At 45.4% G+C, this 23902-nt stretch overlaps 1 protein-coding gene across 2 annotated transcripts in view; it reads left to right on the top strand.

Moving 5' to 3' along the window:
* LOC147706109 (embryonic polyadenylate-binding protein-like) overlaps nucleotides 1-23902 on the top strand; it is a 552087-nt gene that overhangs the window by 404746 nt on the left and 123439 nt on the right. For both annotated transcript variants that reach the window (XM_086929033.1, XM_086929034.1), the window contains one exon: nucleotides 13597-13684. In XM_086929033.1, the coding sequence (XP_086785159.1) occupies nucleotides 13597-13684 (88 nt within the window). The remainder of the gene's footprint in view (nucleotides 1-13596; nucleotides 13685-23902) is intronic.

Raw genomic sequence — 23902 nt, 5'->3', positions numbered from 1 at the left:
GACAAACTATTTATTATGATCAACAAGAAACGAGACCCTCTCTGCATTCAGTCTACTTCCCATCCGCTTGTAAAATCTGATCTACCTTTTTTGTGACGAAATTGACACATTTTGGAAAAAATCTGGTTTTTTTCTCCCAATTTATTTGTCTAGGATGCAGCCCCTTTATACAAGCACTCCTTCTAACATTTGTGCATCTGTATTGGAACACACATCGCAAAGATCATACAATTGTGTGACATCCATCATCCTAAACAGTCTTCTGTAATTTTGTAATTTGAGGATCACAAACTTAGACCCACCTGTCCCCTCGTCACCAACATTATTTCTATCTTTATTAATCTGCATCAACGCACATAAGTTGACATGGTCACACACTCTACCTCCTATCCCACTTAAAAAAAATTAAATAAAAGATGCATGTATCAGACCTACCCGAATTTTGTGGTCGCCTCACGATTCTCACTGTAGAGACCAGTGGATGTATTGACAGCTACCAGTCAAGCTTCTCATAATAACAGCAGAACTTACTAAACATTATAAAAAACAATTTTAACTGCTGAAGGGCGAAACCATGTATGTGCTCTCAGTAGAGCAAAGCTTGCTGAGGTTTCTAATGTAGCTGAGCATTACATTTGGGAATCGGAGTGACCGTTTTAACATTGCTCACTTCCATCCTAAAAAACATTGCTGCTAAATTAAACTAAACTAGGCCTGTTTCTCTCAAACCTATTAAGATTTCTTGTGGCATAACTCAAGAGTTGTCTCACTCAACAATCCTTTTTGACGACTGATAGAAACTGGCCTCTATCACTGTAGCTTACAATATTATCTGTCAGACTTATGCAGAGGACATCCATCTTCTCAGAAGGTGTGTGGAGATTAACCACTAGTTTATTAGTCCAAAACAGAAATCCTGCTCGTATGCCCTAGAAACCAATACCTTAAATTGCCTGAAGCGGTGGAATAGCCTACCCCATCGATAGAATGTGCATACTCTGTGGATCCTACCCAGCAGCGGTCTCTCATTATTGCCCCCAACACAGCCAGAAAAAATGTGTTGATCACCTTTTGCATCTTTGTAGTCCAATATAGCTACCCTTCAGATTGGCCTCTTGTGTGTGTGTAATATCCCAATTGGCTCAATGCAGAACTATCTATACATACCTTCCAACTAAGATGCTGTGTAGGCTCTGCTACTTCCAAAACCAAGCATGCTGGATCATTTTTGGTAACAGTTGTACCAAAATATCTATTTGTGTTTACCATCAATATTCATAATGATTGGTTGCGAAGCGGTACAAGATTTACAGTAGAATTACGAATTGAGGCTGCTGTACCGTGTCCAAGGAAGTTTATTAGCAAATTGTTACTTTTATAACCATATTCTTTCATTGTAAGAAAAGCAAACATGTGTTTCCCTCCTTAGCCCAGTTTAGCTTGGGCTTCTTCAAGGCTGTGTGGAGTCTTTAAAGCTGTGTCTAGTTAGTGAAGAATCTTCCTGTTCATTGGCGCGAGACTGCCTTCTGTATGGGACACACTGGCTAATCTGTGCAATTTGGTTTAGAGATTAGTGGGCACTAGGGTTAATCGATAGAAGCACCTATATAAAGGACATGTTCAGTCTGAGTGGTGCTCAGCGGTTGTCTAATTACGGCTCATATTTGGTCTGCAATACTTTGACAATATTACACCTACACTAGAAACCCTATACCTGCAGATGATTAAGGAAGTACTGTGGTAGAATACCACGCCTTTAATAGATGTAACCCCAGATTAATTCAGTAAAGGCTTTGTGATCCAAATAGCCTACCACCCTTAGTTTAGATCATTCAGTGAAGCATGACCGATTTAAAGACAAAACCCCACACATCCAAAGCTAAAGTCAATGGAACCCCAAAACTCTCCATTTAAACCTAGAAGCACGTGTTGAGCATTTTTTCAGAGCATAGAACACACCTTTTCCGGTCTATGGGTCAAACGTACACTAAACACCAGAAGTCCTTACCGTTTGCTCACCCAGTAGACACTGGGTATCTCAGGGCGCCGGGGAATGGGGACCCTGTATAGTCTGGAAGTCGGTGATGTACTGCATACTTTGGTGAAGTTCTGCTGTGAAATGTCCAGCAATTTGGATTATAAGGGACCCCATGGGGAGCCAAGAGTTGCCTAAAAGTTTCCTGATGCATGAATATTTTTTTCCAGTAGGTTTAGTCTTCTACTTTATTTACCAGAGAGTGTTTCGAAGCTGAAGAATAGCAATTAGTTCACATGAATATATGGAAGAACTAAACAATTGTGATTTTCTGTGGAAAAGGTAATACCTAATGTGTTGCATGCTTTGTTTAAGTCTACCACCTGCCGGTCGAAGAGGAGGTTGTTCATTGTGTCCTTAAACAATCTTAACCTTCTAATGATGAAGCAGTCTCTACATATATTAGAAATGGACAATGTATTAATTTCCATAATACAATGTTATGTTTGCCACCTACTTTGGAAATGAGCGATGGGGCTTATGGAAGGCAGGTGTTCTTCAGTACAAAATAAACCTGAGGGCATTTGGCACAGTGTAGTAGCAGTTCTTCTCATCCAGGGAATCCTAACAATAGTCATAAACACTGAATTTTCCCACCTGTGTGCGAGATCCCGGCGTGCTTTGCGCACATATACGTATGTGTATTTTTATATATTTTAGGTCAAGCCTTTCAGTGGAAAAGTGTGCTCTAAACAGAGAAACTGTTTGCCGTCCAATAACAAGATAAAATGCATCAAATTTCCTTAGTTTCATGCTTAAAAAAAGCCAATTAAAGTAAATAGTCGCCAATTTGGCACAAGCTGACTAGAAACATACTTCACAAACATTTTCTTTCAGAAAGGAACGGCAATGTTGGTAGAGAGACTACTGTAGACCTTAAAAGTGAGATCTGACACTATCTTTTTTGTTTCTTTCCTATTTGAAAACATCCACAAACCTTTCAGAATTGATTTCATTTGACGTCCCTAAGTTCTAGTGATTTTCTGACAGAATTTTTTATTTTTTCTGTTAGAATGCCTCCACCTTTTGTGAAGTGCCCTGCTTGTGGCAAAAAGAAGGCCCAGGCAGACCCCCCCAAGAACTATAAATTGTATGCGTGCTAGAAGGCTATTGCCCTGAAGACTAGCCAGAAGATGTGCAGGAGAGGCTCCAAGACACTGCTACAGGGCGGTCCTGAGGTGTTAGGAGAAGGGACACCTTCTACCTCTGTTCCTTCATCACCCTCCCAGGACACCCTCAGGTGTATATCCGAGAGGCATCTAGAGGGGGAAAGGCTTCACTCCCTGTCTACGTCAAAGTCCATGATGTAAAAAATTACCACAGTATCAAATTGCTCCCCATCATAGGCTCGGAGGCTGCCAGGAAAATCAATGTCAAAGGACCCCAGGCTGTCTGGTTCAAGACCTTGTTTGGCATAGACACTCCATCATTCGACGTTGAGACTTTGAAGCGAGTCATCAGCGGCACTAACTTTACCGTCGAGGCCTTCCTTACTCTCACCTTCGGGAAAATCTACTACAAAGAGGCCTTTACAAATATCTTGTGAATGGTTGTGCCATTTGAAGAAAAGGAGTGTTCCACACACCTCCGACTGAAAATTTCAGAATTTACTTCCTCTCAAGAGAGGTGACTTTAATGGTTAACAAGTTTTTCACTCTGTCACCTTAAAATTGACACTCCTCTGAATAGAAGTTTTGACCTAATCCCTATGCCGACGACAGCTAGTTGGTAATTTCGACAGTGGACAAGGAAGTTAATTACTCCCTCAAACTACATTACTGTATGATCACACTGAGCAACTGGATGAGTAGGCACTGCTTGAAGTTGAACTCAAGCAAAACTGAGGGGTTGTTTGGAAACCAATAACCACCGTGGTCGCTAGCTTGGTGGCCAGACACCCTTGGCCCCCACTCACACCAGTAGCCAAAGCTAAAAATCTGGGGTTCATTATAGACTAGAAACTTAATTTTAAGTCCCAGGTCTCTAAGGTTGTTTCTTCCTCATACCTTACCATTTGAACCTTATGCAAGATTCTCCCATTTATTACCAAAAGCACCAGAAAAATGGTGATGACCTCCCTTGTTTTATCAAAATTGGATTACTGTAATGGTCCATATATCAACCTCCAATCCAACATACTCAGAAGGTTGCAGGTGGTGCAAAACGACACCGCCAGATTAGTCCTGGGCGTTCCCCAATATCAGTCCATTCGGTCAGCTATCCAGGACTTGCAATGGCTGCCAGTTGGTCAGCGTGTTAAATTCAAGGCTCTGTGCACTGCATATAAGCAGTGCACATAGAAGCCTCACAATTTGTCTGGGACATTTTCAGTTGGTATTCTCCTAATACACCTTTACGTTCTGCCAATGCCAACTTGATGCCACTTCCAGTTTCAAAAGGACGAACTGGGGTGGGAAGAGGTTCAGCTACAATACCATCAAGGAATGGAACTCCCTTCTACTTTATCTTAGGATTCCCTCCCTTCTTTAGTTTATGAAACTACTCAAGACATGACTTTTCAGAAACTAGCTTTTCCTGACACAGTATGCAGAACCGGAAAGGCCTAGACACCCACGGGTATTAGTGCGGTATACAAATTATAATAACATAACATCAAACTGGTGACTCAAACACTCACTCTCCTCCTGCTCGTCTGTCTCCAGTAGATGACTTAACCTTCAATGAGGTACTTGTCAGAGGAGAGGGGTAACTAAATATTCTGATGCCTGTCCTAACAAAATCAACTCGCTGATCTTTGAGACTCTTCATCACAGATCTTCAGCCAGACCTCTTATGCCTCTGGGCTCTAGTCTTATGGAGCCTGCGATCCAGTTATTCCTGAATCAAATTTCTGTGAAGTCTATTCCATCTAAGCTTCAGGAAAAATTATACGCCAGATCATGACCTTCTTTTTGTCAAGACAGATCCTCATCTATATTCCTTGTTTCTGCAGCCAGAAAATCCTATACTCTAGTGCTTACCTCCACTTTTCTACTAAACAAATGAGAGTTTGAGGATGCATTGAGTTAGAACCAAGATTGTGGAGACATCAGCTTTAGTAACAAAGACCACCAGCGTTTCACTGGTTTCTCGACAAGAGAAGACCAGCAAGGTTTTTAGCAAATCCTACAGAAAGGAATGCTTGTTTCTAACCAAGTGATCAGTACTGCTGCGGACTCTTCAAACTTACCAGTGTTTAGAAACTGTCACTGGCTATGTTTGAGATGTGGTTCCTATTAAGTACAACTTCTGGTCTTACACTGGAAGTGCACCTTTGTGTTTTGATCTTTGCATTTTCTGAGATTTCCCTATTCAGTCCAATTCCAGTGATGAAATAAACTGGGAGACAATTAAAATGTAAACATTGAAGGGCAAGAGGTTGAAGAAGTTGCTGTACAACAGATGTTACTCCTCTGAGTGTTCAAACCCCTGAATTGTCGCACCATCAAAAACATCACCATTAAAGGTAATCATACCAGCAGAGAAAGTCTTCAAAGGGAACAGGAGGCCAACAGCCATCTGCAGCCATAATTAAGGCACCACCAAAACAGTGATTCCTGCCTCTCTGGCCCTCCGTTAGTCACTCCGGTTGGAGGAAGTTTCCAAATCCATCTAGAAGATTGGCAGAAAATGACATGTATTGTTCAGAATGGTGTTTCTCTAAAATGTAAAACCCTACCTCCAAAAAAGTTCTCATCGTCAAGAGCAGCTCAGAAATGGAAAAGGCATTGGAGGAGGTGCCTCATCATTAAAAAGTTAAAGGAATGTATTCCTGTTACTTTCATGTTCATAATAGGTGTTAAAAACCTGCAATAAGACCCATGCTTGACCCTAGAACTGCAAACCAATGAATAAAGAGGATGTTCAGGGTGTTGTCTTCACACCAAATAAACCTAATTTGCATCAGGAGCATTGGATGCCTACTTTCACATTCCTATAATAAAGAAATGTGAGGACCGGGGTCTCTAGTTGGCCGGGGTATGTACCCTAGTCCAAGTAGGGATCACTGCTTCCGACAGGATAGCTTGGTGCAAGGGAGGTAGGCTAAACTCAGGAGGCAATGTGTAAAGTATTTATGCAACACACACCAACAGTAACACAGTATAGGCACTCACAAAAAGGACACCACACCAGTTTTATATAAAAATAAAAGTATCATTATCTAAAACTTTGGCAAGATTCAAAATGGCAAAAGTCCATTGTAGACGGAGGTTTTTCAGTAAATAGAAATGTCTTTGAGCAGGTTATTGGGAATGTTCTCCCCTGAGAAAGATAACGTGTAGTTCTGGTACTCTGTCAAGCGAATGTAAGGGGATCAGAGGAACAGTTCCAGGGTTAGAGCAAGTAACTTGTAGGGACTGTATTCCTCTTTCATTGCAAATGGTTTGAATTATTAGCACCCGTCATGCGCTACCGATGCGCGGTGCCCTTTTTGAAATGGCAGAATCCATCAGGTACTCTGATGTTGACTTTGCAGCCTGTGATGTTAAAAACATGCCCCCAATGCGTAGTCACTGAATCAGTTTATGGAGTACAGTCCGCTATTAAATGAGGGCAGTCCCTGGCAGGCCTGTTTGCACATTAACACAGCCCCGCCTCAGCAATGCAGGCAGTCACAGTCCCGAGCGGACCTGCTAAGGAATGATGGCAGTCCTTGGGCAACTTAATGTCGTCCCGCTACTTGTTCTCACAGCCCCTGGCAATCCAATCAACCTCACACTCCCCGTCCCACAGCCTGTACTCCGCCCGAGGCAACCACACATTCCCACTCTCTGGACTCCAGTCCTGGTGTGTTAATTGGGCAGTGCAGTCTTCTCAGTCCCTCCGGGCGGCAGCAGCTGGTCGTGAGACATACCTGGGGTGCTCAGTGGCCCCTCGTCCTTCCTGCAGTTCCAAGCAGCTCCTCACCGGGGCGAGCCCCTTGTTGCCGGGCAACCCTGCACTGCCGCCAATCTCAGCACGGCTCAACTGCTGGCGTCAGCGGTGATGCGCAGGGGTTCCCGAGGCTCCCAGGTCGCGGAGGTGGGTTCAGGGGTGATTTGATGCGCCTTCCACCCAGGCAAGCGGCAGTGACTTCAGGGATGATTTGAGTCTGATTCTGACTCGGGCCTGCAGCGGTGAACTCAGGGATAATTTCAGAAGCGTTTCTGGAGCGCTTGCACCACGGGCCAGATCGCTGATTTCAGGAGGCACTTTAAATGATGAGTCTCCTGCGCCCGCAGCGGGTGCGACCCTGCAGCTTCTGACGAGGTGTACCGCTCCAGGGCTTTTCAACAGTGCAGATTACGAGGAAGTCCCGAAATAGGTGCAGAGACACGCACCCAGTGCGGCAGGGATGGTTTTTAAAAGGTAACGGGCACAGCGTTACAGGGGGGAAAGTCCTGGAAAGAACTGTTTTCCCCAAAACAAGTTTTTATGAAGGTGGGGAAAACGCTCCGGAGGTGTTATCTTCGGTTCTCCCTAGCAGGATAGGATCAGCAGGCAGTAGGGCAGCTCAGCAGGTGGGGGCAGCAGTTCCTGGGAGAAGTCAGCCTTTTCACAAGTGGCAATCCTCCTGGCGCAGCAGTCCTCACTCCAGCAGAGGTTCTTCCCGGTCCAGTAGTGTAACCAAGATGTGTGGCCAGGACCCTCCCTTTTATACCCTGCAGTCTAGTTACTAGAAGGGGGCAGAAGTTTCTGGAAGGGTCTAGGGGGCTCTGGGATGTTCATTGCCTTCCCTGAACTGACTGTCTAAAGTGATGAAAGGCCGGGCCGTTAAGGCTATGGTGGGCAGCCAGTCACAGCCCAGTCCAGTGGAGAAGGTGGGAACCACTACTTCCTCCTCACAGCCCAGGCAGCTATCAGTATGTAGATGGGAGGGGGAGTCTGCAGTGCCCAGACTAAGTGTAGGCAGTAAAATGTCCACTTTCTAAAAGTGGGATTTCTAAAGTAGTAGTGCCCAAACCCAAAATATCATTAGAAAGGCTTCCCCGCCCCGATTCCAACAAGACTAAACATGACCTACCTATTTGCTCACAGTCAGAAATTATCCCATAAGGGAGGTCCCCAATGTTAACCTATGGAGGGTTAGGCCTCACTGCGGTAGCAGGGGCCTGTGGCAGGTATGCCAGTGTCACAATGCTTTAGGGGAGAGCACCTACACCTCAGCACTGTTTAGCAGTGGTAAGATGCCCAGAGTCCTAAGTCCAACAAAATGTAAGGTAAAAATGGGAGGTAAAAGGGCAAAAATGTAGGGGAAGACCACCCTAAGGCTAACGGGTCCAACAAGAAACATCATAAATTCCTGCAGATTGTAGTAGGCCATGGTCGCTTCAATGTTCTCCCATTTGGGCGGAAGTCAAAACCACAGACTTTCTCAAAATGTATGGCAGTCCTCGCAGGACATCTCAGAAGGCATAACTATTTCATGTACACCTATTTAAGCAACTAGTTACTAAAGGCGGCAACTTCTGAGGAAGCTATTTCTAAATGGCTTCAATCTTCCTTTGGGTCTGCATGTCATCTTGAAAGTCAACTACCACTATTTGGGAGCAATCTTGGAAACTTAAGTCACAAGAGAGCATCTTTCGGAGGATGGACTATCCTCTCTGTCTGAATTGTCACTGTCGGTTACTAGCTTCTGATCAGAGTGCACGCCAGATATGACCACTGCTAGGCTTGAGGGCTTTTTGCATCTTTTTTGCTTCCTCATATTTAGCTCCACATGAGATATTTACAGTAATGCCTGGAGGACAAATGGAGTCACTTTTATGGGCAGCTGGGAAAATAAGCTTATGCTGTCCCAACTGGCAAATCATTTGTTTCCCCGGCGTTACCGGTCATAAAATCTTCTGAAGGGAATGATCTTTGAACAAGATTTCCTAACCGTCATCTTAAGCGCTTCCCTTCAAGGGTGGGATATACACATGGATCACCTCCATGTTCAAGGAGCATGGTCGAAAAGACCTGTTGGAACGGAGTGCAGTCCATCTAGCTAAAAAGTAGTTCCTTCCGCCTTTCAAGACAAAGTCCCAGCTTGTTCAGAAGGGCTCCACCACAATGTGTTAACTAAACAATTAGCAAGGGCCTCTTACCAGAAGCTCTCCCTGGAAGCACAAAAGCTCAAAGTTTCTGATGGCAAGGTACCTGCATATCACAGTGGCTTATCTTCCAGGGAGCCAGAATGCTGAAGATGACTCACTCAGTAGGTCATTTGAAGAAAACCACACGTGGTTCTCAATGGCCAAGCACTGTAAATGGCATTTTGCGATTGGAGCTAGCCACAACTAGATGTATTCACAAATTCAGAAAAAGAAGAAAAGCTCTGAGTATGCCTATTGGTAGTATCAACCAGAGTCAAAGGGCAGTTCACTTTTGATAAACTGATCAGGAAGATCCCTCCCTTACCTTTGATCCCAAATGGGCTGCTCAAACTATACCATTGCAAAATCAGACTAATCCTGAGAGCCAATGTGGCCACGTAAGTGGTGATTCCCGGGCCTCCTTCGTGTATGCAACCGACCACACAGGATGCTGCTTTACAGACTGGATCTCTTAAACAAGTTTGGAGGTCAGATCCTGCATTCGCTCCTTACATCATTAAAGTTGGAAGTCTGCCTTCTTACAGTTTGGAAATTTGTTTGTCACAGGATTGTATGGACTTTTTAAGAGCAGCTAAGAGTCCTTCCACCAGAATTTCATACAATTTAAAATTGAAGAGATTTTGCACCTACTGTATCCTGAACAGCTATCACCCCTTAGGAAGAGGTGATTTTGTTCCTTCGGAACCTAGAATGGTCTAGGCTCTTTTAGCCGTCAGGTAAAGTCCGCCTTGCTGCAGTTACTGCTAATATGAAATATCCTTCATAAACATCTCTTTAGAATGCATGTTGTGAACTATTTCTTGCATAGTATTAAGAATGATATTTCCTCCTACTAAATGCAAGCCTAACGTCTTTTCCAAGTTGATAGGTCCACCATTTGAACCGATACATATGGCAACCTTAAAGCAATTGACTTGAAAAGCTGACTTTTTGGTAGCTATTACCTCAGCTCACAGATGAGTGGACGTCTGGAATTTTGTTCACAGAAACCTTGCACTGTGTTATACAAGAACAGGATGGTGACCAGAACTCATCCGAGTTTTCTCTCTACGGTCATTTGAGATTTTCATGTTACTCACACCATTTTCATACGGACTGTTTCTGAACCCTTCAATACTAGCGAAGGAGCCATTCACATGTACGACATGGAGGGTTTTAAATTTCTTCGTAGACCAAAGAAAAGATGTTAGACAATATGAATATCTGGTTAACTATGGTCCTGTAAGGACTGGTCTACTTACAAACCTATCCATTTCAAGAAGGACAATGTCTTTAATTTTACTTTACCAGTTAGCAAACCAGTACCTCCCTTGAAGACTAACTAAAGTGCTTTAACTGGGGGAAAGCTACCAATATATAACTCCATTGAGAACTATTGCAGTTTCAAAAATACATAAATGCATAAGCCTCTATCGAGGTGCTTTCAGACATTTGAGACACTATTGTCTTGATTCAGACTTAATGCCGGGTTTCCAGATAGGTCAGGCTTCTTTAAGGAATTGGTGTAATTGTTGATGGTGTTGCGCTCTTTTGTCCGCCTATCCCTATCCAGAAGGGTCATGTTTGAAGAGAAGGGGGCCCTATTCAAATCCACGACTGTCCACCAAATAAAAGCTGAGGGATTAGAATTGAGGGAACTGCTGGTTCTTGTTAGGGGGATATTGGAGTTAGGGAGAGAAGAGCAAGAAGCACACTGAAGATTATAAACTCCTCTCACTGCAATTAAGGTTGCTACACATCGCTGTGTCTCTGAAGTGTTAAAGGGAGCACACGTGCCACTGGTACAGATAGTCTAAGTAGAGCAAATGCAGATAATTAAACGGCGACTAGATGCAAATGTTCCACAGCAGTACATTATCCCCATTTAATCCACCTGCTGCTCCATAAGAGACATTGATCAACAAACCCAGAAAGTACCTGCAAACCTTCCCTGAGCTCAGGAGCAGCAGTAGACACTGAAGTAGTTATAGCATCAAGTGGAATTCAAGAGATGCCCCAGATCGAATATGGAGCATTCTATGAGTACAAAGTGATGAGAGGAAGGGAATTTAGGAAAATAAAACAAAAGTACAGAAATGCTATATACGGTGAGCAAACTGGGTGTACGGGTACTGTAAAACTAAGCAGCCGCAAGTCAAATTGTTCCCACTACCTAGCTGCTTAAATTGTCAGGATGTGGCTTCTTTTGTTCGGATTTGCTGCTGTATCTCTTTCAGTCTTTCCCAGTCTCCATGCGTTTGGTCTCAGTCTTTACTTGTAAGTAGGTATTGCTTATTTGCAGGGTTTGTTCTGAGGTTGAGTGCTACACTGAGTCCTGACACTGCGTTTTCTACTGAGGATGGTCTTGCTATTCTATTCAGTGTTTAGGACTATTCATGAGGATCTTCTAGAGGAGAATGAAAAGGATTCTCCTGGAGGATCACCAAGATTATAGGAACAAGTATCTTTTCAAAGTCACAAGCAGCCCTCTGCCTACCGGACAGGAGGGCTTACGGCGTTTTCCTGTTGCACCCAGGATCCTGTGGGACATGATGGGACAGAGATGGAAGGGTGAGGCCCTGAAGGCACAGTACTAACTTTTACTCCTGTCTATCCAACTTTTGCTAGATTAGTGACTATTTGGTTTAATTGGCTTGTATTTTAAAAATCAAATTTGGCCAATTTTAGCCTGTTACTGGGCTGTAAGGACAGTGTTTTCTGTTTATAAAGTGCACTTTTCTCCTGAGAATCATTGCACATACATGCATATGTATAGATTTATACAGATTTTGGTAATGTTCTCTGGGGTCCTGTGCACAATGGAACAGTTTACTGCTTAAGCTTTTGATGGGAATTCACCTGGAGTAGAACTAGAATTGCAGGTAAATAACTTTTCCTTCTGCTTTAAATTACTATGCATATTAGGTCTATCTGAAGAGAAGACGTGGTATGGTTTTTTTTGTGTTTTTTTTGCACCATGTCAAAGTTTTAAAGTACATTTTTTTGTGGCAATAGTTTCTTTAAAAGGAGGGGCAGTCTGAGAGACAAAATCATTACCTCGAAGTTATTGTGACTGATGAAGATGTGCCTAAAAAATTGTTGTTGCCGACCATCTAATACCAAACACCAGAGTTGCCTTCGTCCCTTTCTTGATAAACCAGACTGAGTAAAAAGAGGACAGAGAAGACCTAGTATTCCATGTGGGAAGTGTATCGAACGTAAACAATAAGACTAGGTTTCCAAAGGAGTCATTTGCTTATAGTGGTCAATTAATTGCTATAGAAGAAAATCAGTAAGCCGATCATTTGAGTATGTAACTAGCGGCCTCTATGGTGTATAGATACATTGAAGGCAATGAATTGAGATATGCTTTGTCAATGGCATTAGAAAAATGCAGAAAGGTGAAAATCGATATATTCAAAAATAAAAAGTGGAAAAATAGAGCATTGACCATGGCGAGTAAAGTCAGATCAACATAAAATGTGTTAGATACCCAGAAATGTTATGAAATAGGTCAACCGTTGTATATAACGAATGCAGTAGAAAATGTGAAGAGGTGGCCTCGTTTGTTACATCTTTTCGATTAGCACCTAGGTGTAGTGTGTATGCCAGCTCAAGCAGTAGTGGCTAAAGACCTACAGGGGATCATGTAGAGCCAACACAACTGATATTTATTAAGTACCAAACTGATAATATCCATTGCGTACAATGCTCTCCTTCAGAACACAAAGAAAAGTATGATATAGGTGCATATTAATCTTGAAAATTACTATTTGCAATCAAGAGGTCCCGAAAAGCCGTCTACATGGAGGAAAGAGCAGAAAATATGAAATGTGGTACTGGAAATAAGTTTTAACAGACAATGCATCCATGTACGATTCTGCGGACTACTGAGCCAACTGCAATGCTTGCTAAGCTGGCACTCTTGTTGAGTAAATCGGCAGTAGGGCGAAATGTGGAGAACTGGGCACTGCAGGTGATATTTAGGAAGACCAAAATATAAAATGCTGTTCCATACGTGTGGGACGGGAAAAAACGTGGTACGTGTTATTCTCCGTCTTGCAAACTCCTCATTAGAATTATGCTGTAAACAAACTTGCCCTCGGTTGCCTCAACTTCATCAGGGAAACAAGGACTTTACAGATGAAAGTGATTTACATAGCTTTCAAATCTCCTGAACAAGTCCTGTAGAAAGCCCTTAGATCAAAATGTTTTTCACCCTGTTCGTAACGAGTGCATTTTGAAGTTGGAATTATGCAGAGCCTTCAAAATGTCGAGGCCCAGTTGTGATCAGTTTAACCAGTTTGTCTTTTTAACATTAAAGATCTTGTACTGGTAAATTTGTGTGATGAAGGTCAGGGCATCAACCGGGCTACAAAGGAAACAGCAGGACTGGATTAGTCACAAATGGGTCTTGAAAGTTTGAGCGCTGATTCTTGTCTTGCAGCGAACAAATTGAATGTATCAGTTTGGTCAAATTGTTTATTCTTTCATTTTAAGCCACAAAACCGAGCTTTCTACAGTCCCAGTCCAATGGCTTCTGTGAGACCAGGACCTCGGTGGACGACGCATCCAGGTAGACCGCAACGTGAGTATTTTTGTTTGTAACTGTTCAAAAAGATAAGTGCGTTGATTGCCTTAAGGACAACAGTTTCCTTTTAGGACTACCCTTTAGGTACTCAATAAGTGGGATGCCTGGGGAATTTGGAGCACTCCTTTAAAGTACTTAAAAACACAATTTAAAGGTTTTTGGTCTGCATTGTATACAATACAACATCATATATGATTTGGTTAACCCCTTCGCTTATAATTGGATGGTTTTCTAGTCCAATCCAATTCCCGGCTTTTGATTCAATAGCTTTCCTTCCTTTTCTTGTGTCCTTTTGATAGGATTAGTTCTACCCTTCCACTGCTGACGTCCGGTAGCTATTTTTTCTTCAACTTTCATTTGTGATATAGCACTTTATGAATGACTGACTGAATTATTTATTAAGCGCACTAATGTTGAGGCGTCTTGGCGCTGTGTGAGGATTTGAGATGAGCATTTCCAGTCTAAGGTTTAGTGAATAGCCAGGTTTTTAAGGCCTTTCTAAACACTGACTTATTTGTTTCCAGTCATATCTCAGTGGGCAGAGAATTCCAGAGCCTTGCCGCCTGAAAGGAAAACACCTTGCCACCCCATCGAGCTCTCTTTATCCTTGGTTCACAAATCAACCTTAAACTTCCAGATCTCAGAAGATGGGAAGGTACATAGCAGGGAAATAGAGAGATTTCATGTCCTCTGCACCTTCTCCATTTATTGCTTTATACACTAGGCATAAGGCCTTAAACTGCACCCTCCGTCAAATAGGAAGCCAATGTAGCTGTCTCATACCATTGGACGTCGGATGGTATTTCGGGAGATCCAACAAAAATCTCACTGCAGCATTCTGCAATGACTGGAGCTTAGAAAGCTGTCTTTCTCCAATTCCCATGTACATAGCATTACAATAATCAATGCGTGACAAGACTAAGGCTCCAACTACTGCCTTCCTTAATGAGAAAGGTATATAAGGTAGTATTTTTCGAAGGACGTTTATCATAAAGAAACAGGCCGAGGTTACTTGATTGACTTGAGAAGTGAGTGTTAGATCTTTGTCAATCATGAAGCCTAAGTTCTTGACCTTTTGCGCTGGGACAGGACAGATACCAGCTTCCGGAGTCCACCATAACTGATAACAGATGGAAGGCTTTTGGCCAAATTCGATCACCTCCGTTTTCTCAGTGTTGAGCCATAGAAAATTATTATTCATCCAGCTCTTAACACTTATGAGGCAGTTCCTGAAACGCTCAGCTGTAATTTCTACACTCTGGGTAAGTGACACCACTAACTGAGTGTCATCTGCATATGACAACACCAGTTGTAGGCCTTGATGTTTTATTAGTTTTGCCAGCGGTGTCACATACAGATTGAATAGAGTGGGAGATAGGTCAGATCCCTGGGTGACGCCACATGGGAGAAGAAATTCTCCCGACTGAATTCCTTCCCAGTAGATTTGTTGTACTCTTGAGTCCAGAAAGGACCCAAGTAAAGTTAGAGCAGTGTCTCCGATAACAACAGCTCTGAGCCGTTCCAGTAGGACCCCATGGTTGACTGTGTCGAAAACTGCCGTTAGATCAAGTAATATTAGGACAGCTCTGCCACCCTCATCCATGGTCCTACGGATTTACTCTGTCTCCATTATTAGTGCAGATTCCGTCGAATGACGTGATCTGAAACTGTGCTGCGTGGAGTCCAGGATATTATATTGATCTACAAACTCCATCAGCTCCTCGTTCATTGCTTTCTCAAGTATCTTGGATGGCAAAGGAAGACAGGATATAGGGCGACAGTGTTTTGTATCCTGAGAGTCTAGTGATTCTTTCTTCAAGATGGGTCTTATACAGGCTTCCTTCCATCTTTGGGGAAAGACTCCTGATCTTATAATTTCGTTGAGAAGAGGGGTCAAGAAAGCACATAGTTTCAGTGGCCTGATGAAGTATATGGGGGAGCATGGATCTAAAGGTGAGCCAGATTTAGTTTGGGTTATCAGGCTGGTGACCTGAGTTTCGTTCAGGAAGGAAAATTGAGATAAGGTGTTCAAAGCTGGAGAGTACTCAATTGGATTGCTGTTATTTCCCAGATTTGCCGGCAGATTCTGAAGATCATTATAGACCGTTTGAATTTTTTGTTGGAAGAACAGAGCGAGATTGTCCGCGAAATTTCGGTCTGGAACAAACACTGTATCTCATGGACACTTGGTTAGAATCGATACGGTTTTAAATAGCTCCTTAGTGGAATTTGTGGCCTCTTGAATTTTATTTGTAAAATAGGACCTTTTAGCTTGTTTAATTTCTATTTTATGGGAATATGTTTCAATCTTCTTTCTTTTGCTCTCAACTTGGAGCTTGTGCTGGTTCTTTCTATAGTAGGGGATCTCTGTGTATAGTCATAATCTAGTGAATAGTCCCGCCCATGTGCGCGGACCCTGGAGCAATCAAAAATAATCTCTTAAGCTGTCAAAACATGCAGACCTGCATAGACACTTAAGAGAGAATTTAAAGACAGATAATGCAGCCTATATCCACAGGCTACACTGTCCAATACTTCAACTAGAAATTCCACCAAAAACCACAACAACACAGCCTGTCCAGGGTTTTTCACAGAGAAAAACCTTGCTTTTAACAGCAAAACCCTCTGGAATGATAGAGAGGAAGGAGTGGACAGACAAGCCCCATAGGCTGCCATTATGTGGCTCAAAACAGGATACTGTGCCTTTAAGAGAACTTTCCAGAAGCCTCACAGTATCCCAGAATGCAGTGCAGGTCCCTTTCACCTTCAGTTCTTTTTTTCGGCTCCTGCTAGCAGGACCCTGGAGCATTAGCTCTTCTTTTCTGAGCTTTTTCTATTCTATTTTTTGTGATATTTGGATTTTTGTAGCTTCACTCGACGTCTTTGGCCTTTATCTGCATTCTGCTGTGTTTTTTTGGCAGAATTTCTGCAGTCTTCTTGTCTTTAGACTATTTCTAGTCTGACATGTGCTTTGTCTGCAGCTGAACTGAAGGCCAAAGCTGAAGCTCACAGGGTTTGTACTCTGTGCTTGCCTGTGTCTTTGGACACCTGTCTTCTCTGTACCTTCTTTTCTAGGGGGCTTCGGCTTCCAGGTTTCAAACAGAGGAATTTGAAGGCATCTTCAGCCTCTGGGTGAGGTGAGGGTAGGTCCTCTACCAAGTCCCATGCTGTAATCTCTGGGGTTATCTCCAGTAAGGGCACGTCTATGACGCAGTTCCAGTCTGCGTCGGGGCCGTCGTGGAGTGCCTGGACGTCATGGAGTGCCTCGACGTCGACATCATGGAGTGCCTCGACGTCATGGAGTGCCTCGACGTCATGGAGTGCCTCGACGTCATGGAGTGCCTCGACGTCATGGAGTGCCTCGACGTCATGGAGCGGTGATGCTCGACGTCATGGGGCAGTGATGCTCCTTTTGGGGCATTGGTTGCTTGGGCTCTGCTCTCTTTCGTTGGGTCCGGACGTCACCGTTGGGGATGGCTCGGCGTCTCCGTGTTTGACACCTAGTGACATTTTGACGTCTGAGTGTTGGTTGTCGTAGAGACAGTCACTGTCTTAGTGATGGTGACGTCGTAGTGAGTTCGGCGTCATGGGTTACAGCCGCAGAGTACTGCCGGCTCTTGACGCCTGGGTCTTGTTCCAGGCCTCGCTCCTTGGTGTGCCTCCCGTCGTAGGAGGGGACTTTGTGTTCCCGGCACCTTCCACTCACGACTCAGAGCAGTTGATCAGCGTCGAGGAACCCTTCTGATGGGGAGTTTGTGGTTACTCACCACTTGTAAGCGAGGGACGTTTGTCCTTTTGCTTAGTTTTGAGTACTTGCATGCCTGCGCGTCTGCTAGGTCGCCTCCTGCTCAACCTCTACTGGTGAGACCACCGGGGATGTTTCAGAATCCTCTCGGTTCCCTCTTCCGCCCACCACCCCCAGGGGCCTTTTGCCCCTCAGTCTGGGAGCCTCCGTGCCTTGATGCCAGGGATGCGTCTGCCATGAGTACGGGGAGTACCTCTCCGACTCTTTACTGGTTGGCGGGACTTACTTTTCGTTCACTACCGCCTGACAGGAGGTTCTGGCTCCGACCGTGCTCCTGACTTGGTCGCAGGGGTGACGGCATGTAGACCTCGCGCTGTGGCCCGCTGTTGTTGGACCGTTGTTGTGAGATCCCTCTGTGGGGGGGGTTTTCTTCACCGATTTGTGGTTCCTCTGCCGAGAGACAGGAGGGAAGCCTTACAAGAGGTGGTCTAAAGGGCCTGATAGTTTCGGATCTAGGCATCGGTGTCGGAGCGGAGTTTTTCTCTCCTGCCGCCCCCCAGGTATTGTGGGTTTGTCCTACTTTGCCAAACTTTTATTCGCCTGACGTCTCTGCAGCCTGCGGCTCAGCGGTGTGCTTCTACTCTCCCGTTCTTTGGGCAACCCTTGGGCTGCCATGAGAGTAGTGAGTGGCTCGCATGAAGTCTGAATCGGAGACTTTTGGATGGCTGTAGGTTTGGGGCATGGAGAACGGCCTGAGGCCTTCTGCCCTTCCTAGCGGCGTTTTTCCTCCCAGGATTTGCCGGTGGTCCCGGGCCGCCATTTAATGCTTTACAAGTATATTGTGCGCATACGCGGGAGAGCTTGTTGCTCCTTGGCGAACAAAGGCCGGCTGGGTCTAAGTCAGTCTTCGGTTCATCGGCCCTCCTCCAGCACTTCCTCCGGTCGGCTCGCGGTTTCAGCTGCGCGAGCTCTAAGCAGAGGCCGTTATCCTGTTTAGGACAAGGGTGATAGAGGACGTACCTCTGTCTCAAAGGGGGAGAGGTCTGTACTTCCGGTTCTTTCTGGTTCGCAAGAAGGACAGGAACAAGTTCGGGCCCATTCTGGATTTGCGACAAGCAAACAAGTGGATTCGCAGTAGAGGAATTTTGCATGCTGTTGTTGCATCAGGTTTATACTCCGCTGCAACAGGGAGATTGGCTTGGTGCCATAGATCTACAGGATGCATACTCCCATGTGCTCATTGCACACAGGAAGTTCCTGCGATTCCAGTCGGCGCCCATCATTATCAATACACAGTACTGCCAGTCGGGCTGATGTCTGCGCCCAGACCGTTCTCGAAGTGCATGGCAGTGGTAGCTGCACGCCTGAGGGAAAAACAAGGTGGCTTCTCTAACCGTGCCTGGACGATTGGTTGATCAAGGCCTCCTCCTTCTCGGAAGCATAGGCGCACTTCAAGAGTACGTGCGTTCTCTTGAATGAGCTGGGGTTGCACTTCAACATGTCCGAGTCTGTCCCCATTCCGGTCCAGTGCATGCAGTACTTGGGAGCCTCCGTCAATACGCTGTCAGCAAGTGTGTCTCCTTCAGAGGAGAGTCGTTTATCTCCCCTTAGGCAGGCTCAGGCTCTTGTAACCGCCCCATCTACGACAGTGGAGACTGTGTCTTCTCTACTGGGGTCGATGGCCTCTTGTATATTCCTCACGCCACACGCACGGCTGCTCATGAGACCTTTGCAGGAGTGCGTGGAGGATCAGTGGGATTAGAGGAAAGGATCTTTGGGCGACAAGATACGACTGTCCCTGCGTGCTCTTCAGTCTCTGAGGTGGTAGTGTTCAGCGGAGAATCTCCTAAGAGGGGTTCCCTTTCACAAGGACGTTTCCACACAGACTGTCGTGACGGATGCGTCTCCCCACGGCTGGGGGGGGGGGGGGGGGGGGGGGCGCTTTCCGGAGACTTGCAGATACAAGGAACGTGGTCCCCGATGGAGTCCACGTATCACATCATTTTCCGGGAACTCAGAGCTGTTCACTTGGCACTAAAGGCGTTTCTTCCGTCCTTCCAGACCAACTCTCTGCTTGTACAGACGGACAATATGACCACTATGTATTACCTCAACAAGCAGGGGGGTTCGAGATCGCGCACTCTGTCGCAGGAGGCGCGGGCGATCTGGCGCTGGTTTTTATCCAGAGGACTGACTCTAACGGCTACCCATCTACCAGGTGTGCAGAATGTTCAGGCAGATGTGCTGAGCAGACTGATTCAGGAAAACTACGAATGGGTCATAAACGACGAAGTACTAGAAGAAGTCTTCGGCAAATGCCGAGACTTCGCCTCCAGGTACTGCCTGTGGGGAAGCTGGGAATGCGTTCTGGATTAACTGGTCGAACAGCTTTCTGTACGCTTTTCCACCCTTTCCCTTGATTCCGGCGGTGTTCATCAAGCTGTCCCAGTCCAGGGCGCGGATGATCCTGATTGCCCCGGAATGGCCCAGACAGTGGTGGTTCACGGACCTGCTTCACCGGTCTCTCCGTTCTCTCATACGGGGGCCTTGCAGGCCGGACCTTCTCACAAAGTTCAGGGGGCAGATGTTGCACCCCAACCTCTCGTCTTTGAGTTTAGCTGCATGGCTCCTGAGATAGTGTAATATGGCCATTTGAGTCTACCAGAAGTTTGTATGGACATACTGAAGGAGGCTAAGCATCCTTCCACTAGGACTTCTTCTGCTTACAAGTGGGAGAGGTTTTTGCATCTGGTGCAAGTCCAGGGACCATGACCTGACGACGTGTACGGAAGATGTCATCCTTCCGTACCTTCTACGCCTGGCGCAGTCGGGCCTTAATGTCTAATCCATTACGGTTCATCTTGCTGCGCTGACTGCCTACAGGAAATGCCCTTCAGACTTCCTTCTTCCAGATCCCTGTGATCAAAGATTTTTTGGAAGGCTGGAAGAACGCATTCCCTCCTGTCTGGCTTCCTTCGCCTTCATGGGGATTGATTGTGGTGCTGTCCAGATTGATGTAGGAGCCTTTTGAACCTATTCATAGGGCTTCGTTGCAGCATCTGTCCTGGAAGGCGGCGTTCCTCGTGGCCATCCCGTCGGCCCGCAGGGGGAGTGATATTCAGGCGTTGTGTTGCCAAGAACCTTATACTGTGTTTCATGCTGCTAAGGTTGTTACGCATACTCACCCTAAATTTCTTCCAAAGGTTATTTCTGGTTTTCATGTCAACCAGACAATAACTTTGCCTACGTTTGTTCAGAATCCTGTATCTCCAGCGGAAAGGTTCCTACATTCCCTGGATGTTAGGAGGGTGTTGGAATTTTATCTGGCTAAAACCAGAGATATTCGTGGTTCAGATCGATTGTTTGTCAATTATGGATCAGTCTGGACCGGTCTTGCTAACTCAAAACAGTCCATCTCTAGGTGGATTGTGTCCTGTACACAATTGTGTTACCAAAAGACTAATACGACCTTAGGAGGTAAACCTAAGGCTCATTCCACCAGGGGCAAAGCTGCCACGATTGCTTTGCTACTTAATGTTCCGATTGCAGAAATCTGCAAGGCCGCCACTTGGAAGTCGGTCCATACCTTGGCTAAGCATCACTGTCGGGACACTGATACCAGCGCAGATGCTCAGGTTGGGCAGGCTTTGCTGCGAAATTTGTTCGCACAATAGTGGTGTTATTTCTCGTTTCTCCGCCGCCGCTTTGGTGTGGGGATGGGCTTGCCATTCTATTCACTAGATTATGACTATACACAGAGATCCCCTACTACAGAAGGAGTAGTTTCTGTCCTGTAACTCCAGTTCTGTAGTAGGGGTATCTCTGTTATAGTCATAAGCGCCCGCCCTCCTCCCCGGTGGGGAGAGATATTCATGTAAGGAATGCTACAGATCTGGCGTGTTACGCCTTCAAAAAGAACTGAAGATGAAAGGGACCTGCACTGCATTCTGGGATACTGTGAGGCTTCTGGAAAGTTCTCTTAAAGGCACAGTATCCTGTTTTGAGCCACATAATGGCAGCCTATGGGGCTTGTCTGTCCACTCCTTCCTCTCTATCATTCCAGAGGGTTTTGCTGTTAAAAGCAAGGTTTTTCTCTGTGGAAAACCCTGGACAGGCTGTGTTGTTGTGGTTTTTGGTGGAATTTCTAGTTGAAGTATTGGACAGTGTAGCCTGTGGATATAGGCTGCATTATCTGTCTTTAAATTCTCTCTTAAGTGTCTATGCAGGTCTGCATGTTTTGACAGCTTAAGAGATTATTTTTGATTGCTCCGGGGTCCGCGCACATGGGCGGGACTATTCACTAGATTATGACTATAACAGAGATACCCCTACTACAGAACTGGAGTTACCGGACAGAAACTACTCCTTACTTCTCCTACCCCAAGTCATCTTCTCACCTACACTCCTTCTCAAATTATGCACTACTGTGCTGTGGTTGGGTGTCGGGCTCTTACAACTCCCCTCCTTTCTCTTCACTCTGGCTTTCCTAGCCTCCGCTCTCCCACTGTCCCTCTCCAGCCATTTCACACTCCTTACCACTAGTGGCAGTGGTCGACCATTTGTATTTTCAGGATGGTCACCAATTGCAGAACGCATGTCGTGATGCAATTTGGTGGCCAAGAAAATGCACTTTCAGGGATAGCCTGTTACCACTATTGGATATGCCTAAGCTGGCACAATTTAAAAGCATTGGCAAAACCAATAGCAGCAACAAAAAAGCATTGGGAAAGATTTTTTCTAGTTACATCAAAAACCTCCCTTTCATGGTGGTATCACAAAGTATATTCCCCGAATTTCTGTGCAGGCCATAGTAAGAGGCTGCACCAAAGGCAGTGATTTTCTTTGCAGATTAAAAATCATGTATTTGACTTTATTTATTTTTATTTTTTATTTATTTAAGTATTTCTAGAGCGCATGGCTGCCGTGAGCGTCCCAGCGCTAATGATAGAGACAAGCGAAGACAGGTAAGGGGAAGTTAAGGGAACAGCCAGGTCTTTAAGGTTTTACGGAACAAAACAATATTGGGTTGTGCCCGAAGGTCCAATGGAAGTGAATTCCACAGTTTGGAGGCATTATACGAAAAAAGACTGCCTCCAAATCGAGCCCTCTTGATCCTGGGGAACAAGGTCAAATGTGAATTCGTGGACCGGAGAGTTCTGTTAGTAGTATAGGGGGCAATGAGGTCTTTGAAGATGGGTGGAGCTTTACTGTGCAAAATTTTGTGGGTAATACAAAGGGCATTAAACTGCACTCTTTCACATATTGGCAACCAATGGAGTGCTCTGAGGGCCGGTTTGGCCGAGCAGCGATTGTTGGTGCCTGTAAGAATCCGAGCAGCAGTATTTTGCACTACCTGCAGTCTGGCTGTCACTTTCTTGGGTGCACCAAGGTATAGGGCGTTCCCATAATCCACTCTGGACAATATTAGGCCCTGAACCAGGAGCTTCCTGGACTGTGCAGGGAGTAGGGGGAGAATTTTGCGGGCGTTACGGAGAAGGCCATAGCAGGCTCCAGCCGTCTTCCTTGCTTGGGTGTTAAGTGAGCCCTTGATCCAACCAAACCCCAGACTTTTGATATCAGTCTTAGGGGTTGGGGGGGGGGGCATGCAAGGGGGCCACAGAGTCTCCGGGCGGAAGAGGGACTGGTTGCCCAGGACCAAATCTCAGTTTTGTTGCTGTTCAATTTTAAGTGAGATCTGTTCATCAAACTGGTTATGTCTTCAAGACAGGTATACAAATCGATGGCAGGGTTGTCCTGTTGGCTTAGAGAAACAACGAGCTGGGTGTCGTCAGCGTAAGTTAGCAATGTAATTCCTTAAGGGGTGACAATTTTTTCGAGGGGGGACATATATACATTAAAGAGCGTAGGGCTCAAAGATGGGCCCTGCGGGACACCACAATGTATTGGGGTCACTTTAGAGGTGTACTTGCCCTCCGCCACCTGGAAAGAGCGGCCGTGTAGGAAGGATCTCAACCAGGACAGGGCAAGTCCAGAGATTCCCAGATCTCTGAGCCGTTGGACCAGCGTACGATGATTAACGGTGTCCAAGGCCGCACTCGGGTCCAGGAGGATCACTGCCACTGATCCTCCCGCATCGATGATCTTTCTGGCCTCCTCAACAACCGCAACCATAGCCGTCTCTGTGCCCTGACTCGGGCGGAAACCTGTCTGTGATGGTTTCAATAGCTCACTCGCTTTAAGATAGTTGGACAGCTGACTATTGACTACTTTCACGTATGTTCTTGCTTGTAGATAATGTAAGTGACTCTTTTCTATCATCCACCCTACTAGTATGTCGACTTGCAAATTCAGAAACTTAATCCGTGCTCACTGTTCTTGGAGAGTTCATGATGAGGATAATTGTCAACAGTTCCTTCGCAAGAGTGAATGAAAGCCTGCTGTCCAATTTCACAGTAATGTCTGTGGATATTTCATGATCCCCTTCACTCTACCCCGCCCCCAAGCCCCTC

Source organism: Lissotriton vulgaris, chromosome 7, assembly GCF_964263255.1.
Source record: "Lissotriton vulgaris chromosome 7, aLisVul1.2, whole genome shotgun sequence".
In the NCBI taxonomy this organism is placed as follows: Eukaryota; Metazoa; Chordata; class Amphibia; order Caudata; family Salamandridae; genus Lissotriton; species Lissotriton vulgaris.
Note: the sequence above shows the minus strand (reverse complement) of the source record. Positions and strands in the feature narration are given on the sequence as shown.